This window comes from Macrosteles quadrilineatus, unplaced genomic scaffold (genome assembly GCF_028750875.1).
Source record: "Macrosteles quadrilineatus isolate MER2022 unplaced genomic scaffold, UCM_ALF_1.0 Scaffold_3__2_contigs__length_128488019, whole genome shotgun sequence".
Taxonomy (NCBI): domain Eukaryota; kingdom Metazoa; phylum Arthropoda; class Insecta; order Hemiptera; family Cicadellidae; genus Macrosteles; species Macrosteles quadrilineatus.
In genome coordinates, this window is record NW_026542596.1 from 25,093,789 (window position 1) to 25,110,964 (window position 17,176).

Below are 17,176 nucleotides of genomic sequence, written 5' to 3' on the forward strand. Positions count from 1 at the left end.
TCGGTTAGAGACTGGAGAGTGGAGGAGATTATGATAATGAGCAGACGGTTACCACAGTACAACGTCTGCTAGAAGATGCAGAGTCAGAGTAGACCTACGATAGGAATAACAAACGTCAAGGTGAGATACAACTGAGGTGTCTTGCATCGCTTACAAAAATTGTATATGGATGTTTAATTAGTTTATTTGCAATTTACATGATGAATTACAAAACTACACAAGTACACGGGTAAAAAACCTTTAAACCCCATTCTGGCTTACACAGCCAATTTTTTTAGGCCTTGTGTATATCCATAGTTAGAATGAGTCAGTGTCATTGATTTATTTGAAGGTGAGACTATGTATTTTAATTAAGTTTTGGTACACAATGTTTTGCCAAAACATTGAAATTGTTAAGACTAGTTCAGAACCTGTAATTAATTAGAGAACGTGTATATCACTCCTTTGCAGATAGTGGAGACGACAAATTGAAATACTAACTCCACCACTAATTATCAGTTTGACCTGAAGTCCTTGCGCAGTTGACATGAACGTAGCGCACGAAGAGGAATCAAAATGTCAAATCCAAGTGTGGGGGGGGGGGATAAAAAGGTCACCAAAGACTGGGTAAAGACCGGCCCGACACGACCACTTTCTATCTCAGGTGGATTTTAATTTTGGCTTTCTTGCCCCCCCTGCCCCCTCCCCCCCAACACGGAGATCACACAACACACATCCAATTCTCGTTTGCCGATTCGCACGAACGCCTCTGTTCTAGTTTGGTACAATTTCGATTTCGTAAATCTAACGAAATTACACAGACGTCTCACTTTCTTGTGAACAATCTAATTCTAGCAATCAGGACCATTGAGTATTGACTGTTATTATCCAAACATCGAGTTAGGTTCAGTTAAGTTATTCAGAATATCTAATGTCTGAGCCTACCGGTACAAAAAAAAACTGTATTTAAGTTTAGGATTTGCAGTTAAATAATATAAAAGCATATTCAAATAATTTTATTTCTCTGAATTCCCCGTATTTATTTTGCTATACATAACAAAGTTCTATAGGTTACAAAAACAATACATGTAGTTAAAAATCATTGTAAAAAGTCCAAACTAAGGAAAGGTATTTATCAACGAATTGCAAACTTCATAGCATTCAGAGGTTTTGCTTTGCCCAAACAATCAATTCAAAGAAAAATACGTTAAATAACAAAGCTCACTGTAAAAGAAACGAATAAGGTTTCCTTTAGCCAGATGTACGAAATTTTAATAATTAGTTACACTAGAATCCTGATGATAAAACTAAAAATTAACGTTTAAATTAAGCCTGAATGACAAATGACAGGGAACTAAAAAGTCTCAAAACTCATTAAACGCCCAAATTGAAATTAGTAAAACAGAATAGCGGAGTTAGATATAAATTAAAAAGACAAGACGGTCATGGTTTTCGATTTCCCACGCCGCAATGCTGATAAGTCATTAACGACCTTGAACACCTTCTGAAGGTCACTCGTAGCTTATCAAGCCTAGATTCCAGGAGTAGAAGTTCTCCTTGGCTATCCTGGACCTGGACCTGGACTAAGAGGTTCCCAGGACAGCTTCGTTGACTCACGACGTAGAGAAGCGTGGGAGATCCCCCTTGACCTTGAATTGTTCACAATGTGAATATAAAGGCTGGTTGACATGGACTTTATTTACTCAAACATTCAAACCTGGTACTGTTTTATTCAGTTGGAAGCACGTTTAGGATTTGTTAATATGAAGGTAATTATGTAGGGGTACATTATCTATCGTAGTATAGGTTTTGGTTTCACACTCTCAATTACTGTCAGCTGTACAAGATTATTGATGACATTACAATTTGATAAGATTACGTGTGGTCTTATTTCATTTATCGGGTTCATTTACAATCCATCCTCTTCATGCATTTCTGTTTATTTACAACACGAGGTACGAGCCGTCTCTCTGCTATGCCCTGGCCTATCTTTGTCATCGAAATTACAGTTGAAGAGGGTTTCTTTTCTAAAAACTCCCCTCGAACAATTTTCTGAGTTTACCGCTCCATACTCTGCCTATAGCATCGATCTCTAATAATAGGCCTACAACACAAGTTGTATTAGTTTGAGATCGATTGCCTAAAGTAGTGGAGTGCTCAATTGAGGATGCAGTTATGATTAAATATCTCTAATTTTAACCAATACAATAATTTCTCGTAGTCAAATCATGTTAACTATAAGAGTTTTGCGTTGAAGATAAATCTTTCAGTTTTAATAGCTTTCAACAGTGTTGATTAACCAGCCCTCATCGTGCATGACACAACAACACACGGAGTATGTTGTCATAGTGGTAGCTGTTGTCATACTATTGACATTGGGCAACACCACAGAATGAAGATTAGTATTGCAGGTACTGGTGGTAACGCACGCTCGCATACACCATTTACAAACAACCGCGAGTATGAACAGTTTATCCCGTTTCACACTACATTTCTTCAGCCCGATTGTCTCAGGAAGAAACTGTTTCCTAAGTCCATTTCTCTGACGGCTCAATTTCCTTCATGACACCGTAAAAACACTTTCAGTTCGCAATGACTAGCAGATCCGGCAGATCCCTTGTGTGCAGATGTACTCCGTGGAAATATGCAAAAAATCGTGTCTTGCCAGAAATAGATCGTTGAATGTAGGACGAGAATTCTACGTGAAAGTGTATATTTTATGAAACGAGTTGGAAGACTCTTTAACTAAACTTAATTGCAGAAAATCATAAACACTACCCTTATACAGTAATTACAACACAGGCGTCAGTTGTTTGAACAAAAATGCTCTGCTGTATTTGTGATTGAGTGTCCAATTCAACGACTACATCGGGTTAATTCCTTACTCAGAAATGTAATAAATTTAGAATCGACGGCCTGGAATCGCTCAAAGAGAGCTGGACGAGGAGTTAGGTGCCGACACAAGATACGAGGCAAATGTGACTGCTTTAATTTTCAACAAAATCCTGCCTAGTATTTTACCGTTTTCTTTCTATCTAAATATAACCAGCCTAATTTATATAAAACCTGAAGTCAAACATATTTGTTTCTTTTATGTTTCATAAACTATCATATTACTGATACTGAACCAAAAAATAAAGAACTCGGATTTTGACAACAACGCACTTAGTGAGTGGTTGTCTTTGACGGAAGCGTTGGCTGAACTGGTCCTTGTACAGTATTATAATATGTATATTTCAGTATCCAGAAGTCAATAATAAAAACCAACATGATGGTAAAAATTAATGAGATTAAAAGGGTGTGGTATGTGAAATAAAACTATTTTTAACTACGTTTAAGAACAATGGTTCATAAAAAATTAAAACAGTGCATTCTCGAGTATCGAACTTAAAAACAAATAGAGTTACGCTTAGTTCCATCATAGACGTACTAGTTACACAATCCACACTCACTTGTTCGAGGAAGTGAATTCCACCAAAGACCAGCGCAGAGATGCATTTATTCATCCACTTGCGCCGCCACGACCACGATTATGATGTCAAGACAATTGTGATGCATCAATTATGATGTCGACACAACTTGAATTGATGCCGCCCCTTGACCCTCCAGCGGCGTCGTAGTGGTTATAGTGAGTCTCCCAACCATCGGTGAACTGTCCCGTTGGAGTTTGTGACTCCCAACCATCGGTGAACGGTCCCGTTGGAGTTTGTGACTCCCAACCATCGGTGAACGGTCCCGTTGGAGTTTGTGACTCCCAACCATCGGTGAACGGTCCCGTTGGAGTTTGTGACTCCCAACCATCGGTGAACAGCCCGTTGGAATTTGTGACTCCCAACCATAGGTGAACGGCCGTTGGAGTTTGTGACTCCCAACCATCGGTGAACTGTCCGGTTGGAGTTTGTGACTCCCAACTATCGGTGAACGGCCCGTTGGAATTTGTGACTCCCAACCATAGTTGAACGGCCCGTTGGAATTTGTGACTCCCAACCATAGTTGAACGGCCGTTTGAGTTTGTGACTCCCAACCATCGGTGAACTGTCCCGTTTGAGTTTGCGACTCCCAACTATCGGTGAACGGTCGTTGGAGTTTGTGACTCCCAACCATCGGTGAACTGTCCCGTTGGAGTTTGTGACTCCCAACTATCGGTGAACGGCCCGTTGGAATTTGTGACTCCCAACCATAGTTGAACGGCCGTTTGAGTTTGTGACTCCCAACCATCGGTGAACTGTCCCGTTTGAGTTTGCGACTCCCAACTATCGGTGAACGGTCGTTGGAGTTTGTGACTCCCAACCATCGGTGAACAGCCCGTGGAGTTTGTGACTCGCAACACGAGGAACAAAGCCACAGCAAAGATTTGCTTAGGAAAACAGTGGTAAGCAACTAAGTGGTTTTCGAAGTAATGTGCGTGTTTGTGGATTTGGACAGAGCAACCGATTTTTTTCGGATTTGATAACATTTTGTATGTGGGTAGTACTCCATGGTATCTCCAGGGTTATTAAAATTTTGATTTTATATTGTTGCTATCCCATAAAAACCATAAAATAACAAAAAAATCTGATTTTTACAAAACCATTCTCGACCGATTTTGATTCAAAAAATTATATGTTATGGTTTTAGCTCCAAAGAAAGTTATTGCATTTTATTTGATTTTCCCTATAAAACATCGCAGTGACCCCCACCGGTTACCAATGATAAGCGTCGTTGCTAATTATTGGATAAAGTATGTGTCAGATTGCTGATAAAATTTATTACTCTTGGGAAAACAGTTAAGGGAAGTCTAAAACTTCAACAACTTAAAAATTACAGAATGAAATATGGTTTCGGTAAGTAAAGAATAGTTGCATAAGAAGTCAACACTAATTGTTAATTGAGTGCAACCAAGCAATCATTGATAAAGGTTTGAACCCCAAAGTGATAAGAATTAAAATAAAATTATCGATATCTGAAATATTGACAGACAGGTCAAAAACGACCTGGCGCCCCATAAACATGTGTTCAGATGCCGACGTCGTTTTCTTAGAAACTCCGCGAACTTTAATCCGCTATCAGAAGCTTCAAATATGACCGTAACTGCAATTAATTAAACTTTCAAATACAACACACGGAAAGGTCCAGCTCCTCTTTATTGGTAGGATCATTCTTTAAGCTATAGCTACTTACCGTAGTATGGGTATCAAATAATATTATGCGTATATTAAGGGATTTTAGGTTATTGAGATTAAGGTTTATGTACATAAAAATTTTAAGTAGGGCAGATACTTTTTTTAAACTAGTAAGCCATACTTGTGTTTGGGAAATGTTTTTTACCACAGTATAATTTCTGTACTTAGACGCTCCCCGGGAACTGAAACTGTCATTGAATAAAATGAATACCTAATGATTAATGTCTGACTTGAATTAAAATAATGAAAGCTAATAAATATGCCTACTTAATTTTTCATTGTAGCATTTGCAATGAAGCAATATTCGTAGCATTCTACGAAAATAGAAATGAGTCCTCTTTTTCCTCTAGGACTCTGGGAAATTTAACAGTAGTTCCTGAGGGATGTTTGATTAAGTCACAAATTTTGAATACAAAACCAATCCTTTTGGCGATCTCCGTTCGGTCAAGAGGATAATGTTGAGAGAAATGATTCAATTTAATGTTCTGCTGTTTTCATAGACAGCCAAAATCAAACTATATACTAATTGATAAAAATAGAACAGGCAATAAGCACCACGTCCACAGTTCCAACGACAATGAAGACGATTAGACAGCAAGACATGCCAAATCGATTTCCCGCCCATGGCCCTGCGGCCTACATCGCCATGCCTTACGCCCAGAAGCTTTCCTCGTTCTTACACACCTTGAAGGCAACATTAATTAACCGTCCTAGAGGTAATTTGGGAAATCGGGAACAACGCACAAGGAAGGTATCGATTACTTTTTCCCTCATTGGTTTTTTTAAATTTTTACTTGGACCGTGATAAGTTTCTTAAGTTATCTTTTGGTAATAAAATCTAATGAAACGATTTAAGCCTTTGGCTAGGAATAGAACTAGCCATGCCAACCCATGTTAAGTGCAGCCAGTTATATAAAAAAAATAAACGCAGTTGAATTGAACCATTTACCGGTACTCATTTCTGTCCAATACGGAAACTTTTGATCAAACCAAACAAAACCAGCCTTATTGAGGACCATAGCATCTTGTTTAAGTCCAATAAACAGACAACATCACATTATCAAAGGAACCATGTACAGAGGTGGAACCAAAGTTTTAGGCTGAAGCACACTCTGAAAGAGGCTCATTCAACTATAGTCTTTTAATAAAATGTTGGCTAGAGCCAAAATAATACATATAGACGGGATTTCTACTTCTGTACCAAAAGATCAATGTTAACACAACTCTAATATAATTTAATGCCATTAAAAATGATGGCGATTGTATTGTCATTTCACTTAACTTTCAACGTCCAGCGTCATCCAATCTCTAAAGATTCAATGTCTAATTGATTTCACACCTGCAAATTGAGCAGCTCTCGATGTAATTAAATCAATCTCTCCAGTGTTTTGATCACTTGACCCAAATCCCGAGAAAACCCTTTTCTTTGCCATGTCAGTTTTCCCCGAGAATCGATTCGGGGACGAGCTGCTGGACAATGCTGACGACAAGGTTATCAGTTTGGAGATTCTCTTTCAATCGGGAATAAATTAGTTGTATAAAAAGTGGATGAATAGACATCGGACAAAGAGTGGCCCGCTACCCTGGATAGTGTAATTACTAGAGGCTAGAGTGAGACAGAGGATAAGTAGGGCCGGAAACGAAAGTAATGCGAGACCGGAAGACATTGCTAGTAGTCGGCAACTATTGTTATATGGGTGGTTTCGATTGAACACGCGACACGCGTAGTCTCAGCCAAGGTGTCAGCTACCTCCAGCTATTTAGCATTTACGCCTTAGTTTTTGACAATTTATAAATAAACTATAGATACTAAAAGTAGCTCCATGTCATAGGGCAGATTAGAAATCAAAACACTTATTAAATTGTGAAGATAAAAGATCAAAAGTATACGCTAGCAAGTTTTTCAGAAGAAATTAAGTTCTATATTGTTTGAAACAATCCGGTGGACTGACCTGCGGTTATGAGAGAGCTTGTCCGCCTGGTCCTGCAGCCTCCAGATGTTCTGCTCACACTCTACAATCGTCTGCAGTAGTCTGGCTAGTCGTCGGTCACCGCGGGGTCTGAGGGGCTCTAGAGGCCCCAGGGGCTTGCTGGGGGTCGGCAGCCGCAGACGACACTCCGGGGATGGGCTCCTGGCAGCCAACTCCCCTCTGGACCCACCGCGCTGCTCGAAGTACCTTGGCAGAACAATTATGATAGAGTAGGCGAACTGGGTGATGAGAACACCAAGAACTAACTAAAGGAAATAATGAGATTGGCTGAAAGGATGCTGGTCAGGCAAAAGTGATGATCAAAGAACGAGGAAGACAACCAACAGAGAAAAGAAGGGAAAAGGCAAGGTAGTTCGATGTTAGTTTCTTTTATAACAGTAACAGTGAACAGAGTCTTTTAGAAAGTGAAAAATTAAATTAAGGTCCAGGGAATGAAGAAGACGGTACAATTCATTCTCTAAGAAACCCCTAAATTCAACCACGATTTTAAGGGAGTTTGATGGATTTCTTAAGACATTAAAGGGAGTTTTGCATAATATTGACAGTAGTTACCGGCAGATCTCCTTGACGGCAACATTGTTGTTGGAGAGGTCGTGTAGACTCTGGGTCCTGGGAGGTTCAGGTAGGACGATGCTCGGTTCTGCAAGGTCTACGAGGTTATCGCTGCTCAGGACAAACCTAGGTTGAGAACTCGCCCGACCCAGCGACTCAAACAACAGCTTCTTGTCGCGGACTGGAACATACCTAGGAAGACAAGTTGGATTAAGATTTGGAAGTAGGTGAAGAAAATAAATCTTCGTAGTTTTTGCAGTCAGAAATACTGGAAAATACACTTATATCCATAACGTGATGAAAAAACAATAAATCTTCCTGGTAGTTAAAAGCCGGCAAATAATTGATTTTGTGACTAAATAATGATCAAATAATGATAGGTATGCACGTTGAAACCATGTTATTTTTCGAACGACAGTATAAACGAACTCTAAGAGCATTGATATTCCGATGATAAAATAACAGTTAAACTGAAGAGTTCTTCGTTAAAATCTTCAAAATATCTATTTTTTATACTTAACTGTATTTTAATTTTCTGATGATAGATATCTCATTGTTGAATTACCAGACACAAGATAAAGATAAAGAGTAAACCTTACAAATACATTATCACACGCAGTTAGAAGGGTTTTAAACTAACCTGTCTTCCTGTTGACACCTGGCGATCAACTCCGCTACTCTGTTGTTCTCCGTACTCGGCAAGACATCCACGCTTTTCCCTCTCATCCTGAGAGCGGGTGTCCTCGTCCTGGCTCGAGACCTCCTGTCGCAGGGAGGTAGATCCTTCACGACGTCAGGTAAAGGCGGTCTTCCCGTCCTCCCGTCATCCTTCATGTCCAGAGGATGCAGGGGCCCAGGACTCGTCTCTATTGAGTTCTCCCTCGAGAACGTCTTCATCAGCGACTTCACTTTGTTCTTCTCGACGATCTCTACGACCGGAGTTTGTATGCTTTCTTTACTGGGGGTCTTCTGACAACTCCTGAAGCAGTTTTTGCTCTGCTTAGCCAATTGGCAGATTGGATCTACAAACCTGGGGAACTTCGGGGCGTCCAGGCTGGAGTCGAAACTCAACGCTTTTCTGTAGGAACTTCTTCGCTCGGATTTTGGCTCTTCAGTGATGATCAGAGACAGCGGTTGGGTGACCTCGGGCCTGCGGTACATCCTAGGAGCAGTCCTAGGAGGCTCCGGGGTGCTCCGCCCCTTCGGCAGAGGTGAACATCGCAACTCCCACGAGCGGCACTCCGGCTCACTGTGGTACTCCGGGCTGAGCGACCTCTGTGGCTGCTGGGGAGTGATGGTCGCTGTGATGCCTAGGATGTCCAGGTACTTGACTGCCTCTAGAGGTGTCTGCTTGAGCAGCTCTGCCGCTAGGGTGCGCACCCATCGTGAGTAATCCAGCTCACTGGCGACCTGCCACAGACAAGACAAAGTTAGATGTCAAAGGGGACCAGTATAGTCTGAAGGGACTAGAAGGTACATCTAGTAGATAATACACAAATGCCTCACAAAACACGAGTAAGGACATTTTTGTATACATGCTCATATCATAATTATTGGTAACAGAGATCACGGCTGGTCTATTGGTTAAAACACGTATGTCCTCGAGCCTGACTGATAAATCTCTCAATGAAGTATACTCTGTGGTAACGTCGAGAACCAACGTTTCTTTCAATCCATGTACAAACACGAGCTGTCGGTCAGTCCTACGTACGGGAATGGAGTATGCAATTGAAACTAAATTTAATTTAGAATAGCTACTGTAGTTTACACGCATAAAGGCAAATTCTGGCAGTTTTAATGGGGGAAATGATCTTGTTAGCAAATGTAACGTGACCAAATATAACAGAAATTGTGACGATTTGAAAAGCCTTGAAGTGAGATTATGGTCAATTCACTCAAATTGGTTTTGAGTACAGTAGCTACATACCACTTTCCATATACTATCACTTGCCGTATCTTATTTTACCTCCGTGGTCACTGAAACCTTAAGAGGATTTTGGCCTCCCATTCTCTTCTATCTCTTGCCTCTTCTTATCTAGATCCCAGTCTGGAGATGTCTTTCATTACTTGGTGTTTACACCTCATTCTTGGTCTTCTTGGTCTTTCTTGATCGTCTACCTTGTGGTACTTTTTAGAATACATTTTTTAAAAGTTTATGTGTCTTCTCTCCACCACGCATAACCTGCCTATCCGAGCCGAGGGTGAAAAGCGCCCTCATTTATGGATGTTTATAGATTTCTCATAGCTCTCTGTTCTTTCGTATCTCAACTTCCATTATTTTGAACTGGTCTGTCATTTTCTATGTACTCTATTCTCAAACCCAGCAATAACGTTTTTCGGTTCTTTGGTCAGTGACTAAGTTTCTGAACCATACATTTTTACTGGGATGGGTATGGTATGGAATGAATTGGTTTTAGTTTCTGCTTACACACTGCAGCTTATTGGACAATTTTCTAGAGACCTACTACACCGGTTATCATTTTGATTACTACAAAAAAATTTTGGTATGCCGACATACACACATTCGAACGACAAGAAAAATAAGTGCTAACACGTAAAACACCTCTATGCTCAAACGATAGTTTGCTAAACAGATTTTTCCCAAACGTGAGTTAAAATGTCCATTGCATAATCTTATACTTACACTGATTACATTTACAACAAAACTTTATTACAGTATACACAGTATTTCAATTTGAGATGAATAGTTCATAATCACAAAGTTCCTACGGCAGGAAAAACTACGAATACTAGAAAAATACGGAAAACTATATTTTAACAAATACCGACGATCGATATTTTTGTAAACAAATAACAATTCAATGACAGTTTGAAACCAACTGTTAGTTAAACCAGTACTAAAACGACTTTAAATTGTAAGCGTCGGCTGCTAGAATTTAAAAATTCAAACTTAGGTTAATTTCTACAAACTGAAATTATGGCTTCGAAATTCACGTTCTTTCAAAACTATCTTTATTCTTACAAAAAAAAAAAAAAAACAACACGAAAATTCGTCAAATGGTTGATTTAGAATCGTGAAATAAAAAAAACCCCTGACGCGTTTTATGAGTTATAAATGAAGTGAGGAAAACTGTCCCCATATTGAAGGTATATACGAGTAAACACGAAAATCTATCAGATAATATTTTTAGTCCACCTACACTACTGGATATCTATAGAATCTCTTAGCGATTTCCTACATTTTTACATGAAATAGAGATCACAACGAAGAGATTTATAAGCTAAATTGCTACACAATCAGCGATCAATTCAGTTGTCAGAATCAGAATATTACAATTATTGATTGACGATTTAAGTATTCGAGTTTATAGTGTACTAGCTGGCCCGGCAGACGTTGTCCTGTCCTAATGTGGTTTTATGTCAAATGCTCGTTCATTTTTAAGATGAGCTCGTTCGCATGGCTCAATCACGTCCTGGTTGAACGTGGTACGTTATTTACGAGTCAAGTGTGAGGTGACAAACATGTTCTCTCGTAGTCGAGACCTTCTGTAAAAGCAAATATTGTATCGGCTCATGGCTGTGATAGCGGCAGCACCAGTCATGGGGTAATGGAGTACTCGAACGTAAATGCTATCAAATGAAACCAATGGACGAATACAACGCTGATTTATGTTATTGGAATGGCGCATTTGTAGAAAAACCTAATAGCTCTACAATGTGAAAAGAAAACTGTTTGGTTATGTTGCGATTGGGAACACATCTAATAAAGGTCATAGTGTCACCAACTTCAAATAAAATGCTGAAATCATTGACTGTATACGCGTTCAACATTGGTGATATCGTGGGTGCCTAATTAAATTTCTGTACCTGAATTGACATTTTCAATACAGTACTCGAAGAAAATCTAGTGTCGAAGGTTTAAACCAAAATCTGTTGCAACTCGTTACATTGGAGCAATTAATAAGAATCACGTCGTGTTCTAGGAAACAAGTTCATGTACACTTCTTATTTACTGATCTCGCACGGGTCAATGAAGAACCCAAACATGTAAGTACCTGCAATGCAGTGATTTTACAATTATGTCTTTTTTACTCAAGGTTCGCCGGACCACTCTATGAAGGCGGAAGTTGCTTATTTATTTGTCACTTTTTCGAACTCTTGTCAAACTCAGAGCACGAGCTGCAACAAAGGAATGGCGAGGAAATTGCGCCAAAAAACAACAGCGATTTCGGCGGGAACGAATGTGGGGAAAGCTCACGATCAGCTGATAGATTTGTGAGCTTCCGCAAACGCGGGAACGATATATGAAAACCCGACGTGATGCTTAAACAAACACACCACATAACATTACATAACGTAATAGTTGATAAACTGGGAAAACTTCAACAGTCGCAAAAAAAAAAAAAATAAATTCATATCAGAGATACAAGGAAAATATGTAATGCAATCAAGAGGATTATAAAAAATAGACAAAATGTAAAAAAATTAATCCAATATGGTAGCCTAGTTGAAAATTCGAGAGAAGTAAAAAAACCTACAAATGTTGATTTCACAAGTACAGTAGTACATAGATGTTCTGGTTTCTGGGTAGTATGGTAGTTAAGCTCATTCGCTTTTCCAGTTCATAGACAAGGGGGTCTCACGCAGGAGACTTGCAGATCTGTGAATTTTTCAAAGACGAAACTACCAGCTATAATTTATTTCCGATCATTCGCTAGTTTAGTCTACAGTATATACCATCAATCAATCGTAATCGTGATATCATTCCAAGAAGTTGAGGGTTGCGCACACAAAACTACTTTATATGGCGCCTTGCCGGGAAGTCGGCAGTCATTATCAGCTGCTAACTAAAGACGCTTTGTGGCTTCATTCCTTATCAGTCTGCAATTCATCAGTCAAATGCACCAATTAACATCTTGTTCGTGGCTTATAATAATTAAATATCAGTGCTTTATTGGGGTCGGTCAAATTTTAAATTGATTAAACGTTGGTTAAATTTCTAGGAATATTAATGGCATTTAGTAGAAGAGATGTCAATAAAGACCAAATAAAATAACAATAAAGAATTATGTAAGAAAATACTGACACTGGTAAAAAATTATTATTCTATTGCTATTTCTCACTTTCAATAATACAGTACCATCAAAATGAAATTGCTACACAAGTTACGGGTTTGTAAGGACAAGACATGACAAACGTATATGATAGATGATAGTCAGAGAACGTACTGGGTACAATGTGAAATGTAAAAGTTTTTTCTTCATCAAGAACTGGTATTATTGGTTTTTATTCAAATTTAAAATACAAATTTCACAAATATTTTTGAACTTTTATTTTCATGAGGCTTTCGCCAGCTATGCTGGCTTCATCAGACGCATCACAAAAACTTAAGGGTATGTTTATGCTTACAATAATACATTTTAAATCTAACATATGGTTAGTTACATATGAACAAATATTTTGTTGAGTACAGTTAGGTAATATTACAGAACTAAAATAATATTATAGGACTAAAATTATATATGTATAAAAATAAATATATATTTTGAAGTATGTTTTAACCATAGATTAACCATACTCCCTTACTTATAATTTTGTAAATTTGGATTTTAGTAATGTTACATTTTAATTTGCCTCATGGAAATAAAAATTCAAAAATATTTGTGAAGTTTTTATTTTAAAATTGAATGAAAACAAAAATATATCCTGAGCTAATTAAAACATGCACAAGTCGATACAGTACATAAATAGGCTGCCACTGGCCAATTCAGAATGCGGTTTCCCAAAGCTAACATAAATTATTTTGCCGCACACCCTCAAGCATCGGTGGTTCAGTGGTAGAATGCTCGCCTGCCACGCGGGCGGCCCGGGTTCGATTCCCGGCCGATGCAATGTACTTTTTGTCACATTTTATTTTTGTCAATAGTTAAAACTCTGGGTAAAAAGTGTGACCACGAATGATTCTAATGAGTAAACGATATTTTTTAGCTGAATGTACAGAATAGTAACTTAGACCACAATAAACATGGAAAATAATTTGCATCAATGATTTAATTTGCCTACTTAACTTTTATTTTCTAACAGAAGAGGATATAATTGTATTTTTATATAATAAAAGAAACTGCACGTGGTATACAAATGTCACTTTAAGTACAGTAAATTATTCAGATTGGGTTTCGACATTGGAATTCATTTACTGTATGTGAAATTGGTGTGGTGAAAATTAGTGAACAATTTTTTTTTAACTCTTCGTAATAAAAGTATTATGGTTTAAATATTAAACCCTCGCAAAATATCCTTAGACATGTTTTTAATAGTAATAAGTTTTTATCGATTTTTGTTATTATTAAAATATCATAGTTAAGGTTTTCTAGCTTAATTAAAGTTTTTGATGATAATAGGTTTTCATAATTATTGTTATTTATTATTTATAATTACTGTTATTTAATTGTGTACGTGCAATTTAATACACTTATATTGTTATTTATTTATCATGCATTGAAAATCTATTATCTCTTCATATCTATTATTTATAATAGGCCTAAGTTAATCTATAATTGAATCTATTATTTCTTCATATGTTGTTGGCAAATACCCAAATGGCGGCATGAGAATTTAAATTTGGCGCATGCAAAAATTATTAACACATAAAAAGTCAAATACAATAATTATTGGAATGCAGACAATTCTACTAAAAGTTTATTCCGGTACCGGGAATCGAACCCGAGCCTCCTGGGTGAGAGCCAGGTATCCTAGCCACTAGACCATACCGGACTACGATTGTCGCGGTCGAGAATTACACAAATGAACTTAGTACAGTTGTAGTTTCACGTGGAGCCAACTACACGTGTTGTTTTGATACTGTATTCTGTTCATATTTCGTATTTCGTCACCAACATGGCAACCAATAAGGCCCATGTTAATTTATTGTTATTATTATTTAATGAATATTTATTATAATTATTATTTATGTTATTATTCATTTATTCATTTATGTCATTATTATTTATGAATAATTATTTAATGAATAATAATTCATTTTTTATTCTTTTTTGAGCCCATTTTAATTTTAAAAGGGATTCTGCACATCTACAGGCAAATATCTTTCTAACAGTATGCGTAGATTTCCCTGCGATGCACAGGAGCTGTAAAAAAAGGTTTTCAATAAACATGCTTGTCTATAAGTATATAGGGTGTCCCGTAAGTAAGCAGCCAAACTCCGGGAAATGGTTTTATGGGTCGAAATAAAGAGAAAATCTAGAATGGCATTTTTTCCAAAAATCACTTTGTTAACCAGATATTCGCCAGTTTGTTTTTTTCACAATAACATTTTTATCTTTAAAGTTTTTCAACGATCATTATGAAATTTGGTATGTATGTTAAGGTAATAGAGACCCATGTTGGAAAAGAAAATTCGTCTTAATTCATCATGCAATTGAAAAATTGCGAACATTTTAATTTTTTTAACTTAAATTACCAAAAAAATGGCTGATTTAAAAAAAAAATGACAAGAACACTTTTATTTGGAATTTTTTAATTCCCTATCAAACGATACCAAGGTCAAAAAGGTTGAATAAGAAATAGCTGAAATATTACGATTTTTAGTTGTAAAATGGGGCAAACCATGACTAGCTTAGCCTTTTTCTACCCCAGGAAGTTCCTGTATTTATAACTTATACTTAAGGATTCATAGTCAATGCTTATACTTATAACCGCAGTCCCCGAATCTTTGATTTCTTTGAGATTTATTTACTTTAAATATCTCGACAGTAAATTCTCCTCAATTGCTTACGTTGTTCCCCGTATGATTTGTTAGGGACTTTAGAAAATTGAATGGGTATCTCTGGGCTATTTTTTTTTTCAATTTCTTCAATAAAAGAACTACTTATTCTTGAAATTGTGTCAAAATAGGTTGGATCTGCTTCATACATAGATGTCTTTCAAAGTCAATCTCTAAAAGCTACAACTGAAAATTGTAGTACAAATCACTAGCGAAAGTAAATCTGTTATATGTTATGATTGTCACTATGAATAGAATACTTTTTAGACTGCGTAACCACTATATTACAGAAATTAAACTCTTTCTGAGCTCGTGCATATTTAGGATCCGGTAATTCTGATGAAACCCCTGATCGCATTAACGTTATTGTTACCACTGAGTAGACTAAATCTTTTATCACTACTTCTGCCTCATCGTCATCCTCCTCTATTTCTATTACTTAACTACTAAAATACACGATGAAATATCTAAACCTAAAGCCAGTAGACTATAGTATAGTCAATGTCCTCAGGCCCGGTTGTGTAATGCTTGTCCGACAGTCCTATACTATGGAAGAGTGCGAGCTGGTAGTGTTATGGTGCGAGGTTTCGGTCCCGGGTTCAAATCCTGCTTATCACAAATGGTTTATATCCATGTGATGATGCCATATAATCCTCTCGGCCTCGCCTGAAGTAATGTGTAAAACCAAAGATGAAGTAATGTAAAACGATTCCGGGCTAAAACCTAGCAACCTATGACGTAAAGGTATATAAACGTGGACCTGGTACCTGGAACGTAGCGATGGGCTCGGCCTCTCCATGTCTTGTGAGGCTGAACCCCCGTGGTCTGCCCGAGGCGGCTGGTTGGAGGTGTAGATGTCTCAGGGGTATCCGCCACGACGAGCCGCATCCTCCGCGGGGCCCTGGGTACACCACCAGCTGTCCATCCCTCACCTCCGCCCAGTGGGGCTCCGAGGATGTACCTCCCACCAGCCCCAGCTCGCCTGTAACATCAGGTAGAGGATGAGGAGAGAGACAAAAGGTCTACAGTGGTTATCAACAGTGAAGGCGTGAAGGTTCCTATAATGTAACAACATGCTCCTAGGTCTGTAGTTGTAGTAAGAAATATGATGTTGATATTTCAAAGAATCTAACCAAGATATAAATCAAGTTTGGTGAACAGAACACATAGATTTACATAACATGCAAGTACAACAGTGTCTAACAAATGACCCATTTGATTAAAAGTTAGGTAAAACAAACATTAACATGACTCTCCTACGTCACTGACATATTTCTACGGAAACATCCCAGTATTCATAACATTATACGATGGACATTACAAGCAATATTGAAGGCAGTGCGAAATTAATCTTGCATTGACCAGATTGACTGATAAGGCTTCTGATAGCCTACATCCTGCCTGACACTTCCTGGAGTGACAGAAACGGCCGAAACCCTACAATTGGTCAACTGATATTGTATCATGATGACGTGGCAAAGTTACCCTTTTCCGTGGTAATACGTAAATCATTCCACTTCAAAAGGGTTGTCCTTAGGTGACATTAAAACTTCAAACAACACAAACTCATTGACTGAGAAGGGGAGAAAGTATAAAACGAATCAGTCGTTGTGAACTTTTGACGAAAATCTAATAGAGTAGTTTACCTACTTAATTCACACTTAAGGTAATAAAACGTTACCTTGTAATTATCATCGTAACGTTTTCCGTTATATAAATTTCATAAGACATTTTATGTCTACATATTATAT

At 37.9% G+C, this 17,176-nt stretch overlaps 1 protein-coding gene and 2 non-coding genes across 3 annotated transcripts in view; 1 reads left to right on the plus strand and 2 right to left on the minus strand.

Moving 5' to 3' along the window:
- The window catches only part of LOC128990657 (uncharacterized), a 71,473-nt gene that overhangs the window by 6,750 nt on the left and 47,547 nt on the right, over window positions 1–17,176 (minus strand). The window contains exons 2-5 of the mRNA XM_054413153.1: window positions 16,193–16,407; window positions 8,325–9,094; window positions 7,685–7,876; window positions 7,094–7,318 (exon numbers count right to left, since the gene is read on the minus strand). Coding sequence (XP_054269128.1) covers window positions 7,094–7,318; window positions 7,685–7,876; window positions 8,325–9,094; window positions 16,193–16,407 — 1,402 coding nt within the window. The remainder of the gene's footprint in view (window positions 1–7,093; window positions 7,319–7,684; window positions 7,877–8,324; window positions 9,095–16,192; window positions 16,408–17,176) is intronic.
- On the plus strand, window positions 13,466–13,536 carry Trnag-gcc (transfer RNA glycine (anticodon GCC)). The gene has a single exon. It is a non-coding gene; the product is annotated as a tRNA-Gly (tRNA).
- On the minus strand, window positions 14,348–14,419 carry Trnae-cuc (transfer RNA glutamic acid (anticodon CUC)). Its single transcript has one exon. It is a non-coding gene; the product is annotated as a tRNA-Glu (tRNA).